Below are 23,598 nucleotides of genomic sequence, written 5' to 3'. Positions count from 1 at the left end.
CCACCCACCCATCCACCCATCCACCCATCCATCCATCCATCCATCCATCCATCCATCCATCCATCCACCCATCCACCCATCCACCCACCCATCCACCTACCCACCCACCCACCCAGCCATCCACTTGTCCATCTATGTACAAGGCTTAGCCTTAAAGTAGGAGCTGGGATTTTAGTCTTCAGAGATTCATAACAGAGGGCACCCTGGTCTGGGGCAGCGATATAAGCAAAGATGAGGGGTTGGGAACCAGAGTTTCCAGTTTATCAAGAATTGCGTGAATGGAAGACAGCAGAGGGAAATGGGCTTGGAAGATAGGTGGAGCTAGATGGTGATGGACTTTGAATGACACCCTTAGGGGTTTTCACTTTATTCCTGGGCCAGGGGTCTTCAACCAGGGGTCTGTGAGATGCCTAAAATGATACACAGCAGTTTTTGGTATTTTCCCCGTTTTTCTGTTAAGACTCTCAGTTGCAAGTGACAGAAAACCTGGTCCCGGTTAGTTTAACACGCTGGGTTCCTGTCAGTTTTTCAATTAGGCGTGGCTGGGTCCAGGTTCTCGACAGCTATCACTGTTTCTGTTTTCCCCACCTCTTGCGTTTTTCTTGTTTGGGTGTTGGTGCCATCCTCCACCTGAGGATGAGATGGCTTCAGGGATCCTGGACATTAAATCACTTCATGTCCAGTCCAGTGGGAAAGAGAGAGACCACTTGCCCCAAATCTCACCTGTATTGGGTCTCTTGGGCTCGTGCTGGCCTAGTGTCCGGGTCTGAATTCCGCATGTCGTGACAGGAATAGGAAACCCTGATAGTGGGGGACGGGGGCGGGGGGGGTATGGATGCCAGAATGAAGCCCCCAGGCTGCTCTTGGAAGGCAGGTAAATATACAATGGGATGGTCAGAAACCACCCCCTGTCCACTACCAAGCTTTGCTCACATTTTCCCTTTCATTGGTGGAGGGTGGTGTATTATGCATAGCTTTTCCTGGGTTCTCCAAGGGAACCATTCAGGATGTTGAGCAGGGGTGTGAGATCTGACGAAAAGCCTCCTGAGGGTGGGACAGGGCGGGCTGGGTGGAAGATGCCTGGATCTCCCGGAGAGAGGGAGAGGTCAAGGGTGTGACACTGCCCATCCGTCTGGGGCCGGGTGGAGGGCGTTGGACGCCAGGTGGGGAGAGCAGTGAGCTCAGCATGGCTGTGGGCAGGCCCATTTCTCATCGCTCCTCTCTGGCAGCATTTCTTCTTTCCAGAGTTGTGACTTGTGGGGAAGGAAAATAGCAGCTCCCTCCCGGTGCCAAAAGCAACATTTTCTTTCCTCAAAGGTTGATTATAAGTCACGGACATTCATCTTTGTAATTTTTCACCTGCTTATGTTGGTAATGAGATTAGTGATTATATACACAGGGTCAGCTCTCGCTCAGCCTGTAAGGAGCTTTTTATTCATTTCCTTTTTTTTTTTCTTTTTTTCTTTTTTTTAAAGGGAGGAGAGGGTAGGGAGGGGAAACTACCCTGGCTGTTCTATTTGAAGGATGATTTTTCACAGTGTTTTCATGAGCTCACCCCTTTGGCCATCCCCAAGGGCCAGTGAGCATGTGAGGACACAAGGCTCCCTGCCCCTCTCTATGGCCCCCCCGGGGCCCTGATGTTCCTCAGCACTCTGCACCCAGCTCAGAGATGCGGTGTCCCCCTGCACGCTGTCCCCAGCTCCTCCCACCTCCTTGGGGATTTCAGGCCACTGACCTGTGCCTTCAGCCTTGCCTGGCTGTCCGCTGGCACACTCCCGCTGAGGCTCTCCCAGACCCCCACCTCCCGGACAAACCCTTGGCCCTGTAACCCTTCTCCTCACGGCCAGCCCTGTCTTCTTGCAAAGGACGCCAGCAATTATAAAGACTTTCGCCCACAAGGAAATGAAGGAAAATAAGACTGCAAAGACGGAAGCCAAACGTGATCACTTTTCTTGTGGTAATTTGTGACTGTTTTTCACACCCCCCCCTCCCCTCCTTCCCATGTCTCTGCCAACACCCTCTCTCACTCTTGTTTTCTTTTCCTGGGCTACTATAATTGGCCCTTTTTTCTTTTCTTTAAAAAAACTCTTTTATTGTAAAAAAGCACACATACAAAGAAAGTACATAAAAGTCAGCATACCTTTGAACAAACCCTCGTGTAACCACTACCTGGGTGAATCGAGAGGACCCCCGCCCACCCCCAGGAGCTCCTCTAGCCCTTCCCTGTCTCCCTCCCCTGACCAGGTACCCCCCCCCCCCCACCAGACTTTTATGGTGACCATTCTAGCTTGGCTTTTCAGTTCCGCCTCCTATATTTGCATTCCCTGTATGATGTTGTTCAGATTTTACCTGGTTTTGGACCTTATAGACTGGAATCTTCCTCAGGCTCCTTGAAAAGGATGTCTGCAGTTCCCTCTTGAATTCTCAGTGTGCTGGACGCAGTGCTGGTCCCCACCACCCTGTTGGAACAGTGTCTGCTAAATGCACTAGATGCTTCGCTGAGTTCTCTGGGGGGCACTGCACCTGGGGGACTGGTGGACCTCCTCTTCAGAGCTTCTCTCTTTTTTCAGTTTCACATCGCTTCCTCCACCTTTTCTCCTCTTGCTGCTCACCTCGCCATATCCTGCTCTCTTCTTTGTTCCTTGCATATCAGCCACAGTGTGTCAGGCTGGTTCCTGCCTCAAGGCCTTTGCACATACTGTTACCTCTGCTGAGATGCCATTTCCCAGATCTTTGCATGGCCACCACATTTTTGCCAGGCAAGTCTCAGCTGAGATGTCGCCTCTTACATGTGGTTACTCTGACCACTCTTGCCAAAGAAGGGTCCCGGTCCCTGTTCTAAACAATGCCCGTATTATCTTCTTATTTGTTCCTTGTCTTTTCCCTCCACCAGGACATTGGCCCCATTTGCTGGTTTTGTTTTCTGCCACATCCCAGTACCTATAATAGGAGCTGGGAGGTAGCAAGTGTGTGATAAATATCTACAAGCTAAAGGACTCTGGCTGTATTCCCTTAGCTGGACAGACCTGGCTTCAAACCCCCATGCCACCTTTTACTGGTGATCTGACCTTCCCTGGAAACTCTGGGGCCAGGGTTTGGCATTGTGTTGGCACTGAGGAAGTGATCGTTGAATATGAACCTAGCCAGCAGCTAAAATCCCTGCTAATATTTTGTGCCAAGAACAAGTTTATTTTTGTCGATGAACTAGATGACTTCCTCTGATCAGACAAGGAGCATTGGATCATCCTTTGATTTCCCTTCTGGCCTTGGCTGCCAGGAAGCTTACTATCAAGGGGAGGTCTCAGGAACAGCCCTGGTTTCCTGTTGGGCCTTCAGTGCAATCCTTCTTTCTTTGCCTTTCTGTGCTCTCTAATAACTCACTTCTGGCCCCACAGTGCGTGCGTTTTTGCTTCTTACTGTAGTAAAATACACATACCATAAAATGGACCATCTTAGCCATTTTTAACTGTGCAGTTTGGTGGCATTAAGTACATCCACACTGCTGTGCAAACATCACATCTCCTGGACTTGTGTCTCTCAAACTGAAACTCTGTCCCCGTTGGACAGTTCCCCACCTCCCCCATCCCCAGCTCCTGACAGCCACCATTCTACTTTAAGTCTCTGTGAGCTTGATGACACCAGGGACCTCATATAAGTGGGATCATACAGTATTTATCCCGTCGTGCCTGCTTATTTCACTTAGTGCAATGTTCATCCGTGTTGTGACTTGTGTCAAAACTTCCTTTTTAAGGCCAAGTAGTATTCCATTGTATATAGAGACTATATTTTATTTATCCACTCATCGGTTGATGGACACCTGGCCTGCTTCTCCCGTTTGGCTGTTGTGAATAATTCTGCAATGAACGTGGGTATGCAAATGATGTTTCAGTACATTATTTCTCACCTTTCTGAGCTTGGGGTGATCTCAGACTGAATTCTAAATTAAAAGTAGGTGTTGGGACACTTTGTAGGACTGTACTATTTTATCTGCCTCTGCCTGGTGTGTGTGCATGTGTGTGTGTGTGTGTGTGTGTGCGTGTGTGTGTGTGTGTGTGAGACGCTGTGGCCATTGCTGGTGCCCTGTCTGGTCCCTGTCACCTGGGGGCACACTCATCCCCCAGCTGCCCCAGGTATTGGCTGCTAGTGGCTCCCACCTGCATCCTTCTCCAGATCCTCATCCTTGGCCCACAGGTCTTGCCTCCCACTGCATGCCCGGCAAGTTATCCTTCCCCCTTCGACCTACCGTGGCCCTTGGCCAGTGACTGACTGAGGTCCCTGAGTGGGATGAGCCCTGGGGAGCCAGTCGCACTACAAGGCTCCCCAGGGACCAGGCTGGTGCCTGACTCTAGCCAGTAGCACATCTTTGCCCAGTGTTGTCCCCTCTGTCCCTTCCCTTTCTTCCAAGAGTTGTCCCCCACTCAGTCACATGCATGAGAACCCATGTCAGGCTCTGCTTCTGGGGGTCTCCGTGAAAGACAGCTTGTAACTCCCACATTCCCCGCTGTGGTTGTATATCTTGTACGACTGAGATGCTGTCAGAATCTGCTAGGATTGACATACTGTGGCCTACTATGCCATCTGGACAGTAGGGGGATCCTTGCAAGGGGCAAAATCCCCACTGTCTGCCACTTAGAGAAGAGGTGGGTCCTAACCCAGGAGACCAGGACTTTCAGGAGGTGACCCCGGGCAGGAGGGAGCAGGAATTCCCACCTCCTCTGGGCCTCCATCCTTTGGGTGTGGACAAGAGAAGCCCGAGGCCCAGGAGGGTCCGAGGGGATAGAGAGGAACCAGGGAATCCACTGATGCCAATGGGGAATGACTGTGGACCTGCCGTGGACCAGAGACACCCTGCTGTCAGGTCCTACCTTCTGGTTTTCTTGGAAAAGTTGGGGGTCTAGTTTCAGTGCAAAGTCTTATTTTTTTTTTTTAAATGTTTATCTATTTATTTTGAGAGAGACAGACAGACAGACAGAGAATCCCAAGCAGGCTCCACGCTCAGTGTAGAGCCTGACGTGGGGCTCAATCTTGCAACTGTGAGATCGTGACCTGAGCTGAAACCAAGAGTCAGACGCTCAACCAACCGAGCCACCCAGGTTCCCCCAAAGTGTTCTGGTTTTAAATGTTATCATTAAGTTCATTATACATTAATGACACTGAAATGTTATAACATCAGCAACTAATTTCAAAAGCACACACGGGCCCCCGAACATGGACGGTGAGCAGACAGCTGGTTTGTGACCCTCTCTGGCTGGACTTGTGGGGGGCGGGGGGGGGGGCGCAGGGGCAGCTGTGTGGGCCGGGCTTCTGGAAGGAGCAGGGCCAGGTGGTCCTGATGACTCATGTTTGTAACTGGTGAGTCTACAAGTGTCTTGTGTGTTTATTTCCCTTCTGTCATCCCCAGGTGCTTGAAAGTCCCATTGTTTTCATATAGCTGTCTCTTGTGTAAAAAGAGAGAACCCCCTGTAAATATTTAAAAAGTTTTGAAGCCATACCAGCACCAACCTGGGCTTTTCTTTCTGTCTGGGGTTTCCTGGTAAAAATGTGGGATGCCCAGTTAAATTGGAATTTCAGATAGACGATGAATAAGATAGACAAGACATACTTGTGCTAAACAATTACGTGTTGCTTATCTGAAGTTCCACTGTGACTGCATGTCTCATGCTTTTATTTGCTGGCTTTGGCAAGCCTGCTCTTGTCGAGACCAGAAGGATCAGAGAACGGGCGAAAGGAAGCATTTCCTTATCTTGTGATTTGACGCTGTATAGAGCCAGACCCCGCTTTTGATAACGGCCCTGGCGATGAATCGGTGTCTCCCAGGGCCATCTGGGGGACACCAGGGTGGCCTGGCTGGCCCAGACCATTCTCATCTGGGCCTGCTGTGGATGGGAGCTGTAGGAGGTGCTGCAGAGATGTGTGTTTGAGTTTGGGAGCAGCAGCAGTGAGGGCAGCAGAGAGAGGAGCTTGCAGACAGAGCGAGGGAGGGTAGCTGAGGTTTGACGAGCACCCAGGGCACCTCTGACTCCGCTGTGCCAGGGACTTCCCTTCCTGATGCTGCCAGCCCCTGGAACCCTGCGAGGGGTGGTGAGAGAGCAGGCATGTCTCCACACAGTGCGCTTAGCCACCTATCTTGGGGGATGCTCCCTGGGAAGGGATCCTTCCTGAGTGTGCACCCACCCCCACCCATGAGAACCTGACCCAGGCTACATCAGAATGCCCACTGGCCCCACCCACAGCAGGTGTCTGATCAACAAAGACGGAAGCTGTGGCAGCCCAGACCGTGACTGCGACCCCCCCACCCCCCGCTGGTCCTGCCTGGAGGCCGCTCTGGGATCTCCAGTTCAGGGAGTCAAAGAGTCACCCCCCCTGAGCGGGACACACTCCCGGATGTGAGTGTCGGTGGCTTCCTGGCCTTCAGTCCCCCCTACACATCCACTGTGGCTCTTCGTTGTAGAGAGTGGCAAACGGAAACAGAAGAGACCCGAAAGGACACCAGACACCCATCACCTAGATCTCACGGTTGTGAACATTTTGCCATTTTGCTTTTGACCTTTGTTCATGCTGAAATATATTAGGGCACATTATAGACACAATGACCAAATTAAGTATTAATAAAAAAGGTGAAGTATTCATCTTTAAAAAATGCCAGCGTGTGCCAGCCATCACACCTCACAGAATGATGGGCTGCTCCTTACTCTGTCCTTGCAACCCCTCAAGTAGCTGAATGTCTTTCTCATGTGGTTAGTTCACACCTGGGGCCGATCAGGACCCCACACAAATTGGACTGCTCTATCTCAGGTCTGTTTCCTCTCTCTGCTTTTCCTATGTGCCGAACAGGCAGGGGGCATTTGTCCCGTGGGGTGTCCCCCCTCTGGATCATCTGCTGCTCATTGCTTAGATCCCAGTCGTTCTGGTTACCTGTCCCTGCATCACCAGCGACCCCGACCCTTGGCAGAGGAAAGCAACAACAACAGCAGCATGGAATTTGCTCAGGAATTCAGGCTGCCTTGGCCCTTTATTCAGCTCCACATGGCATCAGTTGGGGACATTAGTGGTGTTCACCTGGCCTCTGGGCTGATGGGGAGCATCCAGAGTGGACTCACACGCCCAGTGCTGTGACCAGGGGGATGGATCTTGGGCTCATGTGGTCTCGCTGGCAGGGTGGTCACACCTCTTCCCTGGTGGCCCAGTGCCCTCAGAGACCCAGGTGGAAGCTGCCGGGCCTCATCCAGGCGGCCCTGCATCCCCACTGCCATTCCCCTATGGGAGGAGTTGGGGTTCTGAGTCTCATTGGTGTTCCCAGGCCCATCCCTCAACCAGTCACAGTGGAGAGGGGATAAGCTTTGTGGATTTGGCTGAGTGTGGTCATGGGACTGTGCCCCACCCTGGAGCTGGGTGCAGGAAGGACCCCCCCACTGAACCCTCCCTGAGGCTGGTGGGGTTCCTGCTTGTAGAGCGGGCCCAGTTAGGACGTGGGATTCTTTTTGTTTATTCAGCTAGACCTCAGGCACTAATAGTTAAGTTAATTATACTCCTCAATAATAACACACTATTATCTTGGTCTCTGCAGGGTCCCACTTTTATTTTATTGGTTGGTTTATTCCCATTATCTTTGCTCCCCACGCCATTCCATTTCCCCACTATGGCAGACATCCAGTTCTGCTCAGTGCGTTTCTGTTTGCCTGCGTTTTGCAAATGGTGTATTTTACCTTGGGCGGGTGTATTTTTACTCCGCATGAACGGTGTCGGGCTGGCTTGTGCTTTTTCTTACCTTTTCCATTTAGTGTTCTGTTTTTAAGGTCCATCCTTGTTGCTCTATGCACACCAAATCATTGACTTAGAGTTCTGTAGGGTCTTTGTGGGTGTGTGTCTGTCAGGGTCCTAGCCGGAAACGGGGTGGGGGTGGGGCTCACACGGTTTACCAGAGGAGTGGTTAATGAGGAGACCTAGAACAGAGGTGTGGGCAGGGTTGGGGCAGTTCTTGGAGTCATGGCTGTGGGTGGGGAGTCCTTGGAGCCCCAGGGCCTGCAGGGGTAGGGGAGAGGCAGCTCTCAGAACCCAGCAGGGTCACCCAACTGGAGTTGTGACCAAACCCCTGCCCTGGAGGGAAGAAGGGATGGAGATGGGGAATAGATTCCCCGCTCTCTCTCTCCTTCCCTCTGGCTGCTGTTGAAGGATGCAGGAACCTCCAGTCTGAAGAGGTCAGCCTCCCAGGTGCAGAGCAGGGTGGATAAGGGTAGGGGAGTGGATCTAGGGACAGGTAACTGGCACAGTGGCCCGCACCTGCTGTGGTATCCCCACCAACCACGGGATGAATACCCGGTGACGACCGTGGGCCTGTGGACCTGCTGCAGATTTCTTTAGATGGTTTGCTGGCGGCAGAACACTGCAAGACCGCAGTGCGTGCCCACGTGGGCCTGATGGCATGTAGGTCACTCTCCAGGGTGTCTGCTCCAGTGGTCACTTAGGCCAACTAGCATTATAATAATAACGATTTTCTTGTTACTAATGTGCAAACACTTGCCAGCTTTGCCAGTCTGATCTGTGAGTTTTGCTTTGCATTTCCCTGGCCCTTAATAAGTTCCCACCTTGGGAGTGTGTGACCCAGCCTGCAGGCACTGGGCAGCCTGGCTCTAGGCTCTTTGTTTGTGACCACAGTCTGGCTGCTGGGGCTCCCCCCTGCAGGGAGGTCAGGCTCCCTTTCTCAGCCCCTCCTCTCGTGGCTCTTCTTTTTAGATTGGAGGGAGGGGGTGTCGGCAGAAGCCAGACATTAAGGGGGCCACTTGCTGTGGGGGCCGTGGGAAAACAGCAGCTGGAGTCTCCAGGAGAGACATGTTTGAATGTGAGAACCAGCAGTGTGGAGATTGTGGCCTCCTACTTCTCACCTGTGTGTTTCCAGCCCTGCTTGCCTATCTCCAGGGACAGGGGGCTCACCCCTTCCCCTAGCAGCTTGGTCCATCCCTGAACGGAGAAAAGCTTTTCACCTGTGGACCCTTCTCAAAGGTGGGCACGCAACCTTCAGACGGCACCAGGAGGCTCTGAGCAGTGTGTAGAGGGCCCCAGGCTTCCATTCTCTCAGCTGGAGATCATAGAATGACCGTGAGGTTTCCAGTTTAGGGGCAGACCTTGGGGGACCTTGAATTCAAGCACACCCAACCACATGTATGTGAGTGATGAGGCCACGGAGACTATAGGAGCTCATACCCTGTGTGACATCTGAGGGTGGCCAGGGCTTGGTGGTTTTCAGGAAGAGTCAGAAACCTGGATTTCCTCCCCCCCCCCCCCCCCCCCCCCCCCCCCCCCGTCCCTTCCCTCCCCGCCCCTTCCCTTCCCTTCCCACCTGAATTTTCACATGAACATTTCTAATTTGTAAATGCTAGTAACTAATTTAAAACCGAAAACCCACTGTGTGGGACAAACAAAACACACTTTCGGCTAACCAGCACCTGTGGGCCCCCTGCTGTGACCTAAGGTGTGATGGAGCCTCTTCACTATATACAAATGGCTCAGAGAGGGCGAGGGCCTTGCTCAGGGTTGCACAGCAAATGAGAACACAAAGTCAGGGCCTGATGTTCTTTACGGTTCCCCTGGGCCTGGGGTGGGAGTGATGGGTGAACCCAAGATCTGGAATCACCTAGGTGTGGGCAGAATGTGACGCTTGGGGGGATCAAGGGCCAGGGCACCCAGGGGGCCGAGAGGAACTAGGGGACCAGCTCGTGGGAGAAAGTGAGGTGGGTGGGTGGAGTGTGGCAGGGCTGGCTGGGACCAAAGTTCCTCTGGGAGAAGGTCTGGGAGAAGCCTGCCAGCCGGTGGTGGGAATGTTTGCCCCTGGGGGATGTGTTGTTTGTGTGATTGGGGTAGAGGTGGGAAGAGGGTTTTAGTCTTGGTCTGCGAAGATTTCCTTCCTTAAATGACACTGTTGACAGTGGACTCAAGGGCTGCTTTGGGGCCTTTGTGCCCCACCATCTCCAGGTAGAGGGCCATGCCCCTGGTCAGTGGGGATCACAGGCCCCGGGTCTTCCCATGGCCCATTCCTAGTCGCACGTTACGGAGCCACCCGCCTTCTGAGATGGCTACTCAGCTCGGGTCGGGGTGGGGATGTCTGTCGGTGTCTTTGCCATCTTTTGGGCTTTCCTTGGGCTTCTCAAACTTGGCATGGCTCAAACTGGGCTGCATCCCCCCCACCAGGCCCTCCTTTGACAGCTTTCTCTGCCTCAGGAAGCCACAGCTCCATCCTTCCAGGGGCTCAGACCAAAACCTTGGCTCATCCCAGACTCCTCTCCTGTCACACCCCATCCAGTCCATCAGCAAATCTTGTCAGTTCTACCTTCTCAGTAATTCCCCTTTCCATCATCCTCTCCTGCTTCCCCTCCCTTACCACCCTGGCTATCTCATGCCCTCTCCCTGGTCTCCCTGCTCCTGTCTAGCTCCCCTGTTCTCAACACAGCAGCCAGGTGAATTCCTTTAAGTAAAGAGTCCCATCACATGGTTCCAGACTCCAATCCAAGTCTTCCAGAAGCACTGCTTGATCTGACTGTTGTTCCCACACTCATCCTTGCTCATTTGCCGAGCTATGGTGGCCCTCTGCTGTTCCTCATCTCCCCCCTGCTGGTCCTGCCTCGGGCCCTTTGCGCTTGCTATTTGGCCAGCTGACATACAGATATGCCTTTACCACCAGAGATATTCACATGGCCATCTCCTTTGATTCATGCCTCAGCTGAAATGGCACTTCCTTGGAAAAGCCTTGCCTGACCACCCCTGTTAAAATAGGCTTTCCCACAGCCCAGTGACTTCCTGTCACATTTCCTTGCTTTCTGTCATTTATTTCTCCATTGTGCTTCTTACTGCCAGGCATTCAGTAATCTGCCAAATTGCTGTGGGTTTATTACCTGCCTCCCCACACCAGAGTGTCTGCACGGGCAGAACGGCCATGAAGCCGTCTTATGAAGCCATAACCCAGCACCAGTTCTGGTTGACTGATCAGCAGAGGCAGACCTTCTTGTTCCGCCGTGCTGGGTGCTGCTGAGTTGCTGTCACTGTCCCCCTGACCCTTGAACTCCAGCCCCGCCCGCCCGCTCTGCCTGGGCGCAGCCAGGAGGCGGGCAGCACGAGGCTGCGTCTTCTAGAAACAGTGGTGGCTCTGCTCTCTGCTTCCTCTCTCCTCCCATCAGAAACTTCTAAGAAGTTATTATTATATATTTTTAGGTTTGCAATGACAAACACTTAAAATACTAGAGATGTCACTTTATTGTGTATTTCTTCCCCTTCCTGTTTTTAGAAAGCCAGCCGGTTTTAGCAAAGTGACTGCAAACAATAGCTTAGGTCGCTGCGGTGGGTGGAGAAGGAGCCCATGTCTGGGAGTGAGGGCAAGGTCAGGGTGGTTCCCACCCGGATGGCAGATCTGCCCTTGCCGGAGCAGGGAAGCGTCGACAGGGCTTGGGGCCACAGCGTGTTGGGGTCAGCTGCTCTCAGGTCACACGGCTTCGCAGAGAAAGGGCTGAATGGAGTTGGGGAGGGCAGGGAGAGTGACGGGCATATCCTAGGGCAGATGGGAGGTGAGGCTGGAGGTGGGGGAGGTCTAGGGAAATGAGGAGAAGAGGGCAGAGGGTAGAGAGCTGTTCTGGGGGCAAGTGGACAGGTCTTGTGGGGGTGGGTGGTGTGAAGGACAGAATTTTCGGGGATAATTCTGGGAATGGTGGTGACATTTGCTGAGGCAGCTGAGGACATTGGCAGGAACCTCTCCTGTGGCTAAGCTTGTAGTCCAAGGAGGTCTGTTGGGGGGTGTTCCTGAGCCCTGGGGTCTGAGGGCTGCAGTCGGGGTGGGGTGGCTCGGCTGGCTGGTTGGGGGGGGGGGCTTGTTGCTGCTCAGCGTCTGTCTGACCACATCCTCTGGCTGGCAGCCCGAGCCGCTGGGTGGATGGCTGCAGAACAGAAATCTTTTGGGTGGTCGTGTGTGTGTGTGTGTGTGTGTGTGTGTGTGTGTGTGTGTGTGACTGTGGGCAGGAGGCTCCCTCTCAGGAGGCATATGTCAGAAGGCAGGTGAGGGCGGGGGGGTCAGCGGCCCTGAGTTGGGGCCGTGTTGGCGACGGGACGTCAGCACCTGTGGCACCTGAGTGACTGTGGATGCCCCCATCTGTGCGTCTGAGCAGTCGCGACCAGGAGCGTGTGCGTGGGTGTGCCGTGTTCCAGGGGCACACACGCCTGGGTGAAGGTGGCCGAGGCTCCGTCCACCTGTGTGCTGACGGGTGTTCCTTCTGCTCCCCCCAGGGCCTCGCAGGAGAGGACGCAGTTCATCCTGAGGCGGCATCTGGACTGGCCGTGGGACCATGGCGCTGCTCTGGGAGCCCGCAGGAGCTTGGCTGGCCCTGGCTGTGGCCTTGGCCCTGGGCCCGAGCGCCGGCACAGCGGCCCCGAGGCAGGACTGCACGGGTGTCGAGTGCCCGCCGCTGGAGAACTGCATCGAGGAGGCCCTGGAGCCGGGCGCCTGCTGTGCTACCTGTGTGCAGCGGGGCTGTGCCTGTGAAGGCTACCAGTACTACGACTGCCTGCAGGGGGGCTTTGTGCGTGGCCGGGTGCCTGCCGGCCAGTCCTACTTCGTGGACTTCGGCAGCACCGAGTGTACCTGTCCGCCTGGTGGTGGCAAGATCAGCTGCCAGTTCATGCTGTGCCCGGAGCTGCCCCCCAACTGCATCGAGGCCGTGCTGGTGGCCGACAGTTGCCCGCAGTGCGGCCAGGTGGGCTGCATCCACAGCGGTCGCAAGTATGCTGCTGGCCACACGGTCCACCTCCCGCCCTGCCGGGCCTGCCACTGTCCCGACAGCGGGGGTGAGCTCATCTGCTACCAGCTCCCCGGTTGCCATGGAGGTGCCGCTGCCACCGGGAACTTCTCGGATGCTGAGGAGGGTGACCCCGAGAGGCACTACGAGGACCCCTACAGCTATGACCAGGAGGTGGCCGAGGCGGAAGCTGCAGCAGCCCTGGCGGGAGAGCTCCAGGCGGGCCCAGGGGGCCCAGCCGCTCTGGGAGGTGGCAGTCAGCCGTCCTCCGCCATCCAGGCCACCCCCTGGCCGGCCGCCCTCCCTAGGCCCACGGCGGCTGCTGCCCTGGGTCCTCCGGCCCCCGTGCAAGCCAAAGCCAGGAGAGTGACGGAGGACAGCCACGGGGCAGGGCAGGGGCAGACAGAGGAGCTGACCTTCAGGGAGCAGCCAGCAGCAGGTGGCCCCGGGGAGCTGGATGGCCAGCCCACTGAAGGCCCAGCTGGGCCTGGTCTCCCTGCCCAGGAGGACAAGGCAGAGGCTAGGGCAGGGCCTGAAGAGAACCTCATCCCGGAAGCCCAGGTCACTCCCCGCGGTGCCGGGCAAGAGGGAGCCGGGCCCATTCTGATGTCAAGCGCGGCCAGCGTCCCCCCGACGCAGTCCACACCAAGCTCTCCCGAGGGCACGACGAAGCCCAGTACCCACACCATCCTGACGACATCTCCTCGTGAGGCAGCCTGGGTCCCACCTACCCAGGAAGTGCCCAGGCAGCCGCCGGTCCTGCTCCATTCTCGGCCAGAGGAGGACACGGATCCCAACTCTGTCCATTCTGTCCCCAGAGGTAACCCTGAAGGTAAGACTCTCTTCTAGTTCCTCCAGGAGCACTCAGCCCAGGGATGGGCAGCCTTAGGGCCCCTTCATTGCCCCAGGTCCCTGCACATTTGCCTGGGGCAGGGGAAGCTGAGTCTGTGGGGCCAGGCTAGAGGCAGCCAGCCCAGCCCCCACACTACGGGGCCGGGGACTCTAACATGATGGAGCTTTCTTCCCTGGCTTTGCTCCTGGGGATGGGGTGGGTAGATAGGGGTGAGGTCCCCATTGCCTTAGGCACTGGGCTGCCTGCTAGGGCTGTGGTTGAGGGCTTCTTAGGCATACCTTATCAGGGCTGGAGGGTCCCTGAGGAGGGTTCTAGCTCAGGGACAGGCACGGCTCAGTGGGGTCCACAGGTGCCCTGGCAGGAAGTGGGGAGTTTTGCAGACACAGCTAATTGCTCACATCCTCCCTGACAGTAGCCTCTGGGCAGGGCTGTGTTCTCCGTCCCGCGGTGGCAGCAGAAGTGATGTGGCCTCTTGGGGCCCCTTGTGAGAACCCGGTACCAGGTCGCCACCCCTTTCGGCCAGGGGTCCTGTCTACACACCTGTCATTCTCGTCCCTGCTCCGCTCAGCACTCTGCTCTAGCTCCCACCTACTCAGAGTAGAAGCCACAACTTGCTCTCGGGCCACAGGCTCGGCAGTGTCTGTGTAACCAGTCTGGAGTGTAACCTCCTGGACCACCTCTCCGTCACCCTTGTCTTAGTCTCTTCTGGCTGCTCTTAACAAAAATGCTACAGACGAGGGGGCTTAAACAACAAGTATTTGTTTCTCATGGTTCTGGAGGCTGGGAAGGCCGAGATCAAGGTGCCGGCAGGTCTGGTGTCTGGTGAGAGCCTGCTTCCCGGTTTGCAGCTGGCTGTCTGCTCGTTATGTCCTTGCCTGGCCGATGAGGGTATATCTCACCTGAGATACACTAGAGAAGGGGCGCGTTTTCTTGCATCTCTTAGAAAGGCACTAATCCCATCCTGAGGGCTCTACCCTCATGGCCTAATTATGTCCCCAGGGATCCGTCTCCATATACCATCCCCATTAGGGTTTTAACATATGAATTTGTGGCTGGGGCTTAAACACTCAGTCCCTATGGGTCTCTCCCCCTCACCCACTCTGCACTGGCTTCCTACCCCCTGTCAGGTAACTTCTAGCCCCAGGGCCTTTGCACTTGCTCCCCCCTCTTGAAATGTTCTCCCATTCCTTCCTTCTTGTAAGCTCTCTTTTCAAGGTCACCTCCCCGGAGAGGCCTTCTTTGACCAGTTAAAAGAGCACCCCACCTTTCTCTTACCCTGCTTGAATTTCTCCTAGAAATACCTGGCATTATAGTATATAGTTTCTTTAATGTTGTCTCCCCTAGTGGAATGTTAGTACCACGAGTGAAGGGACCGCATCTGTCATCTCCTCTGCTATGCCTGAGGGCCTCCAGCAGGGCCTGCAACACTGTTGGTGCTCTGTAAACATAAGGTGAATAAAAGGGAATGGGTGGGGGCTTTCTGGCCACCCCCGTCACCCTCTCTCACCCTAGCTCCCCTTCCATCCAACAAGCACCTTATACTGACACATTCCCTCTCTTCCACCCATTTGCTCACACTGTTCCCAGCCAGCTCAGGCAGCACCTCCTCCAGGAAGCTTTTCCCTGAATCTTTATGCCTTGTCTGATCCCCTCACCACCACCCCTCCCTGGCTCCCTGGCTCACCTCTGAGGGTACCCTAGGCAGGTATCTGATGGTCTAGAGATCCCTCCCCATAGCTGAGAGTCTGCATCTCGTTCAATCCCTATTGTGTTCTGTGTAAATGTTCCTTATAAGCCTTCTTGAGGCATCCACTGTGAACAGGCCCTGGTGGGCCCTGGGGAGGCAGAAATGGACCGCTATGGCCCATGTCCGTAGGCTGGGGGCTGTGAGGGAGGGATGCCTGGGTGGTGTCTGGGAAGGTTTCTTGGAGCGGGGGGCCCGAGGGGGCCTCCCTCTCGCTCTCCCCCTGTCTCTCTTCCTCTCGAGCAAGAGGGAGAGGGAGAGAGAGAGAGAGGAGAGGGATCTGGGATTTCTGCAGCATTCCCGGACGCCCACCCTGCTGCCCACAGCTCTCAAGTACTGCGGCTCTGGTCGGACATAGACTGTGCACAGCTTGTGCCTCTGCGGCGAGGGGGTGACACTGCAGGCTTCCCCTGACCTGCAGTCAGTCTCCCCAGCCAGATGGCTCTCCTTCCAGCCCGGTCATAGCGAGTGGGGTGCAGAACTTACCCTTGCCGAGCACCCCCCGGGTGCCAGGCCCCGTTGCCGTGGTTGGATCCTTCCCACACGCCGGGGAGGTGGGCTCTTCTTGAGCACCGAGCACGTGCGGGTCAGAGAGGAGTGGCTCCAGGTCCCACAGGGGGAGTTGGTGGGCCGGACCCGGGGCAGTGGGCTTCAGGGGGGCTCCTCCTCACCCAGCCCTGAGCCTGCAGGATGTGGGGAGCCTGTGTGGGGTGGGGTGGGGTGGGGTGGGGGCTGTAATGAAGTACATGTGTAGCCGGGGAGAGCTTGCAGGCCTGGCTGGAGCATGGTACATGCAGTGTGTTTGGGTTGTAGCCTCCGCCCCCACCCCTGCCTCTTGCTCCAGAGGCCTCTCTGTGGTTCTGGGCCTTTGGAATCTTGGAGACTTTCTTTGTTCTGAGGAGCCCTAGTTTGTTTTTTTTTTTTTCTCTGCCCTGAGCTTTCTCAGATGGATTTTGGGGTGTGGCGTTTGAGGAGGGCTGCTTGGGGGCAGGGGCCCCTGATTGGGTGTCCCTTATCCCATCTGAGGGCTGTCCTGGCAGAGGGCCCAGCACATGGAAAGCCCAGGGATAGTCATCAGGGCATGGACAGGCGGCTGCACTTTTTGGTGTGCAAGAAAAGGAAGGTGTGGGACGCTGGGAGCTGGGGGAGCTTGGCCCTGGCCAGATAAACAAGGACCGGCCTGCCTCCCACCACCCCGTCCGTCTTTCCTCCTCGTCTCACCCAGTGTTCCCACCGTCACCCACCAATCCATGCACTCTGCTCCACTACCTGTACAACTTAGGCAGGCGGCTCGCCGTTTCCGGTCTCGTTTTCTCCATCTGTAAGCAGGAAAGTCCCTGCTTCATGGGGATGTCTTGAGGTTTCAGGGAGCTGATGCGTGCCCAGTGCTCAGCATGGAGCTTAGCGCTTGCTGAGTAGTTAAAACTGTTAGCCATGGTTCTTCCCCCCCTCTCTTCTCCAATCTACAGATGTTTTTGGAGCACGCTGTCTGTGCCAGGGGTGTGCCAGCGAACAAGGCTGGCACAGCCTCTTCCCTTCCGAGGTCTGATGGCGGAGATGGGTATTAAATGGATAAGCACACACACAGATTTCTTCGTGGCCGCAACTGAGGACACACAGCTCATGGGTGGGGGTCAGGTGCCCGACTGAGCATCCTTTGGGAAGTGGGGACGTTAGAGGCCCCTGGCTGCTGCTGTGGGGAGAGAGGACTGGGGCATCCCAAGTGACGGAGGGGCCTTCAGTGGGGAGAAGCTGGGGAGGTAGCTTTGCCCTGCTCACCAGTGGGGCTGGCTGAGAGGCGGGCCATGGGGCCGGAAATGACCCCCAGCCATGTTGCCATGGCAGCCCTGGGGCCAGGAGAAGGAGGTTTCCAGCCATTGCCCCAGGCCCTGCTGGGGTGGGGGTCTCGTCTTTGAGGCGGAGCCGTGCCAGGGATCCCGGCTGCCTCTGAGCATGTCCAGATGTGGTCTAATGGAAGCCACATGCCCGGCTCTCTGGGCCGGGGAGAAGGGGTCTGATGTCTGTTGTCACTCAGGGGGCTTTGTGAGAGTGCCTTCCCCTTCTGCCACTGGGCTGGCATGATGGAGGGAGCCAGGGACTTCTCCCCACTGCCCTTCTGGGCCCCAAGGGGCAGGGTGGCCCTCAGGAAGTCGGAGTTTCCCCCTCCTGGGAAAAGGCTCCAGCCAAACCCCTGTGGGCCCCCAGACCACGTGGCAGGAAAGGGGCCCCTTACTCAGGACCCTCATGTAACCAGATTCTGCAGGGCAGGCATCCTTGGATGCTTTGACATTCCGGTTAACAGAGAAACTGTAAACTCAAATAACTGTATTAATTGCACACCCCTTGTAGTGTTTGTGACTTGTGCCAGCACCGTTGTGAGAACTCTGTGATAATTAACCCCTTTAATATTCACTGCCGCCCCCTTAGGTCACAGCAGAGGAATCAGGCAGTTCGTCTGCGGACACACATGCAGGGAATGGTGGATCCAGGGTTCCCTTGCGTTTCTTCTTGTCTTCATCCCTGTCATTTCTGAGTGCCTCGTGTGTCCATGGGCTGTGGCAGATGCTGAATGGACAGTGTAGAACAAAACCCAGCACCATCCTTGCTCCTGGGGAGCTTACGGGTTAGTGGGGGAGGTAACCCAGTGACATTCTGAGCCATGACTAGGGCCGAGGAAGGAGGTGGGCGTGCTCTGTGAGTCTGTCTCGGGGATCTGACTTCTCCTGGGGATCAGGGAAGGCTTCCTGGGGGAAGTAATATTTGAGCACGAGGGCTTGTTGAGTGGCCAGTAGGTGGCAAGCAGAGAGAAGAGAGTGCTTCAAGCTGAGGGCGCAGCACGTGCAAAGGCCCTGTAGCTGGAGGGAGTGAAATCGATTGAAAGGAGGCTGTGTGGCTGGGATGAAGCTGGGGAGGGGTAGGGGACCGTGATGGTGTTGATCCTCAGGATGAAGATTTGGGTCTTTGTCCCAAGAGCAGTGGGGAGCCATTGAAGGTATAAGGCAGGAGGTGGTATGATCTTATTTGTGTAGTGCAGCACTCCCTCTGGGTGCTGGAAGGAGGGACACAGGACAATCACTGGGCCTTCCCTATGTCTGTGGGTTTCCAGTCGCCCCCTCCTACCCCCTGCCCAGAATCACCAGGCCGTGACTCTAGAAAAGGGACTTGCCTAGGCTCTTTCTGTTCCCCAGAGGATCCTCACAGACCCTCCTCTCTCTTCTCGTCTTGGCCTGCGGGAGATTTAAATTTGTGTGGGGCCTGAGGGAACCTGGTTGGGATTCTGGACCCCTGAGCCCAGGTCGCATGCAACAGAATTACCTCCTGCAAGAGCTCCAGGCTCCTGGAGCAGGCCGGGGATGGAGTCACCCTGTGGGGGCTGTGACCCTACTCAGCAGCAGAGCCCGGCCGGAAGAGCTCACAAGAGGGCCCGGCCAGCCCTTCCTGTCCTCACTCCAAACCACAGGGCCTTGAAATGGGGTATCTGACTGCTAGGGCCGTGTGGGGCCTATACTGTGAGCGACAGGATGGGCAGACAAGGGTCCCGGCCCCCCCCCCGCCCCCAGACCCTGCACGTCCGCCGTCAGTCCTCAGTCTGAAGCCCACTACTGACTTGTTGTGTGATCTGGGGCCTGGGACATCTGGGACGTCACCCCCTCTGAGCCCCACTTTCCTTGTTGACAGAATGGCACGGTTGCACGGGCCCGAGGCTGTGGTGAGGACAAAGGCGTTAGGAGCAAGGCCTGCGTGGAGTGAGGACGTGGGCCGGTGTTGCCCACGCGTCTCCCTGCTATGCTGTCAAAATGGCGCACACCCCTCCCCTCGGTCCGCCCGTTACCTTCTTTCTGCAGAGCACTTGTGTAAGCAGTGGAATTTTGTTGGGAATAGGTTGAAATGGGAAGGTTTCATGTAAATTTTAGCTCTCAGGCTTTCCTTGAACATTGGCAGCTGTGGGCACGCCAGGCCTGTGTGCCCCAGGCGGGCTGTCGGGGGAGCTGGGAGGGGGCTGCCCGCCCTGCAGACTGGGTGCGCGCTCTGTGCTTGGCTGGACCAGCGCTGCCCGGTTCCACCCCCGGCCTGGCCCTGGTTAGCAGTGGGGTCGGGTCCTGTGCTGGGGGCACCTGTGAGAGCAGAGACTTTCTTCCTGTGGTCTGTGTGACCATTCTGTTTCATGGAAGAGAAACTGGCATCCTGAGGGGATGGGAGGTGTCGGTAGAGCTGGGCAGGGGGCTGCAGTCTCCCAGTGTGTGTGTGGGGGGGTGGGTTCCTGGCTCCCACGGGGTACCTGGAGACACAGTGAGTCTGAGTGGCCTTAGCTGGGCCCTCCCTGTATTTGCCTGTCCCACAGCATATAGCACTTGGAGGAAATGGGTGCATTTCATAGGCCACTCCCCTATAGCTAGGCCTGTAGTGGGTTTCTTTATTTTAATTTTTAAAACTATGTTCCTTCCCTCCCTCCCTCCCTCCCTTCCTTCATTCCTTCCTCCCTCCCTCCCTCCATCCCTCTCTCCTTTCCTTTCCTTTCCTTCCTTCCTTCCTTCCTCCCTCCCTCCCTCCCTCCCTCCCTTTCTTCTTTCCTTTTTCTTTATTCCTTCCTTCCTTCCATCTTTCTTTCTTTCTTTCTTTCTTTCTTTCTTTCTTTCTTTCTTTCAGAACAGCTTTATTGAGATATAATCATGCACCATAAAGTCCCCTCTTTAAGAGTGTACAATTCAGTAGCTTTTATCAGAGTTGTGCAGACATCATCAGACTCCACTTTTAGAACATTTTCATCACTCCCAAAAGAAACCCCATGCCCAGTAGCAGCCACTTCTCATTTCCTCCTTCTCTCAGCCCCCCGCAACCACCAAGCTACTTTCTGTCTGTGGATTCGCATATTCTGGACATTCCTGGACGCAGAATCATACAATATGTGGTCTTCGGGGGACTGTCTTCTGTCACTTAGCATAATTCTTTCAAGGTTCATCCGTATTGCAGCAAGCGTTGTACTTTGTTCCTTTTTGTGACTGAATAACATTCCGTGGTGTGGATTAGTGTGTTTTTCATCCATTCATCCCCTGACAGACATTGTGTTTCCACCTCTCAGCTATTAGGGGCACACTGCTGCTATTGATGCCCACGTACGTACTTTTGTGCGGACAGCTGCTTCTGGTTCTCTCGGTAGAATTGCTGGGTCATGTGGTGACTGCATGTTTACTCATCGAATGAACTGCCAGACCGCTCTCCACGGCAGCCCCATCATTTTACATTCCCGCCAACAATGCGTGAGGGTTCCAACTTCTCCACATCCTTGCCAACACTTGTTATTGTCTGTCCTTTTGAGTACAGTCGTCCCACCGGCTGGGAAGTGGTACCTGCAGTTTGGATTTGCAGTGTTTCTGATGCCTGATGATGTTGACCATCTTTTCATGAGCTCACTTTAGAAAATTCTAGGAAACACAGAACACACAGCACACATTCCACTAGCCACCGAAGCGATGGCGTCATCACAATGTCATGTTGTCTCTGGAAAGCTCTGCCATATACTCGTGGGACAAAGAGCATGAAGAAGGCAAGTGATGTAGTGTTGTTATGAAAATAATGCTGCCTCAGGGATCCCTGGGAAGGCCTTGGGAACCGTCCAGGGCCTGGGACCACACTTGAGAACCACTGGTCAGTATGCAAACACTAACATAGCATGCACACCGTTCTGCCCTGTGCTTTTTTGCCATTAACAATACATCTTGGAGTTCTTCCTTGTCAGTATGTGGAGAGTTCCCTTACCAGCCAGTGTTCCAGCTTTACTTTCCAGTCCCTCCTGACGGATGTTCAGCTTGTTTCCAGCCTTTTGCCATTGAAAAGCAACGCTCTAGCAGTTCCCCGGGTGGCTCTGTCGCTTAGGTATCTGACTCTTGATTTTGGCTCAGGTCATGATCTCACGGTTCATGAGATGGAACCCCAAGTCGGGCTCTGTGCTGATGGTGTGGAGCCTGCTTGGGATTCTCTCTCTCTCCCTCTCTCTCTCTCTCTCTCTGTCAAAAAAAAAAAAAAAAAAAAAAAAAGGCAATGCTCTAGTGAATATCTTTATGCTATGCCATGGTGTGGAGCACTGGGTCATTGTGCATTTCTTTACATATTTTAGCTATTTTTTGTAACATTACTGAAGTATAATCAATAGAACCTATCAGAAGCATACAGCGCATTAATACGTCTTCACAAATGAACACACCCATGTGACAGGCACTCAGATCATAAAGCATCATGTGACAAGCCAGGTCACCCCCTCAGTGCACGTCCCGGGAACCCACCGCCCTGACTTCTAATAGCAGACGTGAATTTTCTGCTCTCAGACTTTTATAAATGGGACCATATAGTCTGTTCTCCGTTGTGTCTGGCTTCTGTTGGCTCAGCACAGCCTTTCCGGGGTTCCCCAGGTTACCTGTGCTCTAGCTGGTCCTTCTGATTGCTGAGGGGTGCTCCGCTGTATGTGTGGACCCCAGTCCCGTTGTTCATTGTCCTGTCAAGGGGTGTTGGGGCTGTTTAAGTCTGACCATTAGGAAGAGTATTGCCGTGTAACTGCTCGAGCCAGTCTTTTCGTGACTGCTCGCACACACCCCTTTTGGGAGGTGCTGGCTCCCGTGTGCTCCTCTTTAGAAAACACAGGATGTGTACTTAACAACCTTGGTAGATGTCGGCTCAACTCAACCTCCTTTGAAAAGGGTGCCACGTTTTGCTCATACCTGTAATACAGGAGAATGCGTTTTCCCGTTTCTTTATTCCACAAATAGTTACTGAGTGCCTCCTGCATGGCTTCGGGTGCTGGGGACACAGCACAGTGATCAGAATATGGGTGGACCTCCCATCCCCCTCACGGAGCTCCCACTCCATGGTGGGCTTGGAGGGGGACACACAGTCACAGGAGTATGGAAGATCTGTGTTAGATGGTGCAAGGCGCTAAGGAGAAAATGAAGCAGGTGCTCTAAAATGTTCTCAACTTGGCCAGCCTGGGAGGTGGAAGATGGCATGTGGGGTGGGGTGGATTTAGTGTACATGTGGGTTTTGTGCTCCCCCACCCCTCCCGCCTTGGTCTAGGGCTCCTCGGCAAGTCTGGCCAACCCTGTGTGGGGGTGCCAGCTGCTCTTTCTGCCCCTCTCAGCACACCAGCGCCAGCCCTTCCTTCTGGGGACACACCTTGGTCGCGGTATGAACGATGTATCGCCATAGTAGTGTGAGGGGCAGCCAACCGCACAATCAACGTTCATTTTTGCTCCCAAGTCCACGGGGCCAGGAGTGGCTGATGTCAGCTGGGCTCACGCTTGTGAGTGTCTGTGGTCGGCTGGCAGCTCTGTGGGGACTGGCTGGTCTGGGACGGCCTCCGCCAGGGTGTCCCGTCTCCGCTCTCTGCACTCTGTCCCCTTCAAGCGGGTTAGCCCTGGCTTGTTCTCACCCCGGAAACAGGGCTCCAGGAGAAAGACCAGAAGCAGGCAAGGATTCTTGGGCCTAGGTTCAGAACTAGCAGACCTGTTTCGTTTGCCACATTTTGTTGCCAGCCGGTCATGAGGCCAGCCCAGGTTCAAGGGCTGTGAGGTCACGTTGCGCAGGGTGTGCATAAAGGAAGGGAGGAGAATTGGGGCTTTCAGTGCAGTGAATCTACCCCGGGCGCTGCCCTGGGTGCCCCATGTACCTCATTTCACTTAGTCCCAAACGACTTTACAGTGAGTCCCTTCCCACAACGGGGGAAACGTTTGTGTGACCTGTGGCCCAGCAGCAAGTGGCGGACCCAGGTCTGAACCCGGGTTCGTCAATGCTTAAGGCATGTCTGGATTTCCTGCTTGCCTCCTTAGGTAGGCCTGGTACAAAGCTCCCCGGGTTTGAGCTGGCTCTGCCCCTCCCTAGACTGTGCAACCTTAGGCAAATTGCGTTATTGCTCGGGCCTCGGTTTTCTCATCTGTAAAATGGGCTTTCCTGAGGGCTGCCTCCTACAGCTGTGTTCTCAGCTGGCAGAAGGCTGGTGTTGGGCTGGGGTCTGTTGCATAGGAGGGCTCTATTCACAGCTGGTGTCCTGTGTGCTGATTCCAGCCCCAGGGTCTCTGTCAGGAGGACAACAGCTTTTGTGCTCTGGGCTGCTTCCTGTTTATCTACTGAACCTGAGACAGCAGATGCGGCTGTCCTGAGGCTGAACCAAGCCCTTTGGCCTCCTGTACCCTGAGCCTCCCAGAATCCTGGGTGCCTTGCTGAACTGGAGCTGAGGAGTC

The 23,598-nt window shown here is 55.1% G+C and overlaps 1 protein-coding gene across 5 annotated transcripts in view; it reads left to right on the top strand.

Annotated features, from left to right (window-relative positions):
* FBLN2 (fibulin 2) overlaps positions 1 to 23,598 on the top strand; it is an 89,107-nt gene that overhangs the window by 15,694 nt on the left and 49,815 nt on the right. For 2 of the 5 annotated variants that reach the window (XM_042911808.1, XM_042911797.1), the window contains exon 2: positions 12,265 to 13,605. In XM_042911808.1, the coding sequence (XP_042767742.1) occupies positions 12,324 to 13,605 (1,282 nt within the window). In that variant the 5' untranslated portion in view covers positions 12,265 to 12,323. Of the gene's footprint in view, positions 1 to 11,354; positions 11,470 to 11,534; positions 11,553 to 12,264; positions 13,606 to 23,598 lie in introns of those variants that run through there. The other 3 variants (XM_042911799.1, XM_042911798.1, XM_042911802.1) reach the window with 3 other exon arrangements.

The sequence above is a fragment of the Panthera leo genome, chromosome A2, assembly GCF_018350215.1.
Source record: "Panthera leo isolate Ple1 chromosome A2, P.leo_Ple1_pat1.1, whole genome shotgun sequence".
NCBI lineage: Eukaryota > Metazoa > Chordata > Mammalia > Carnivora > Felidae > Panthera > Panthera leo.
This window is presented reverse-complemented; position numbering and strand designations above follow the sequence as displayed.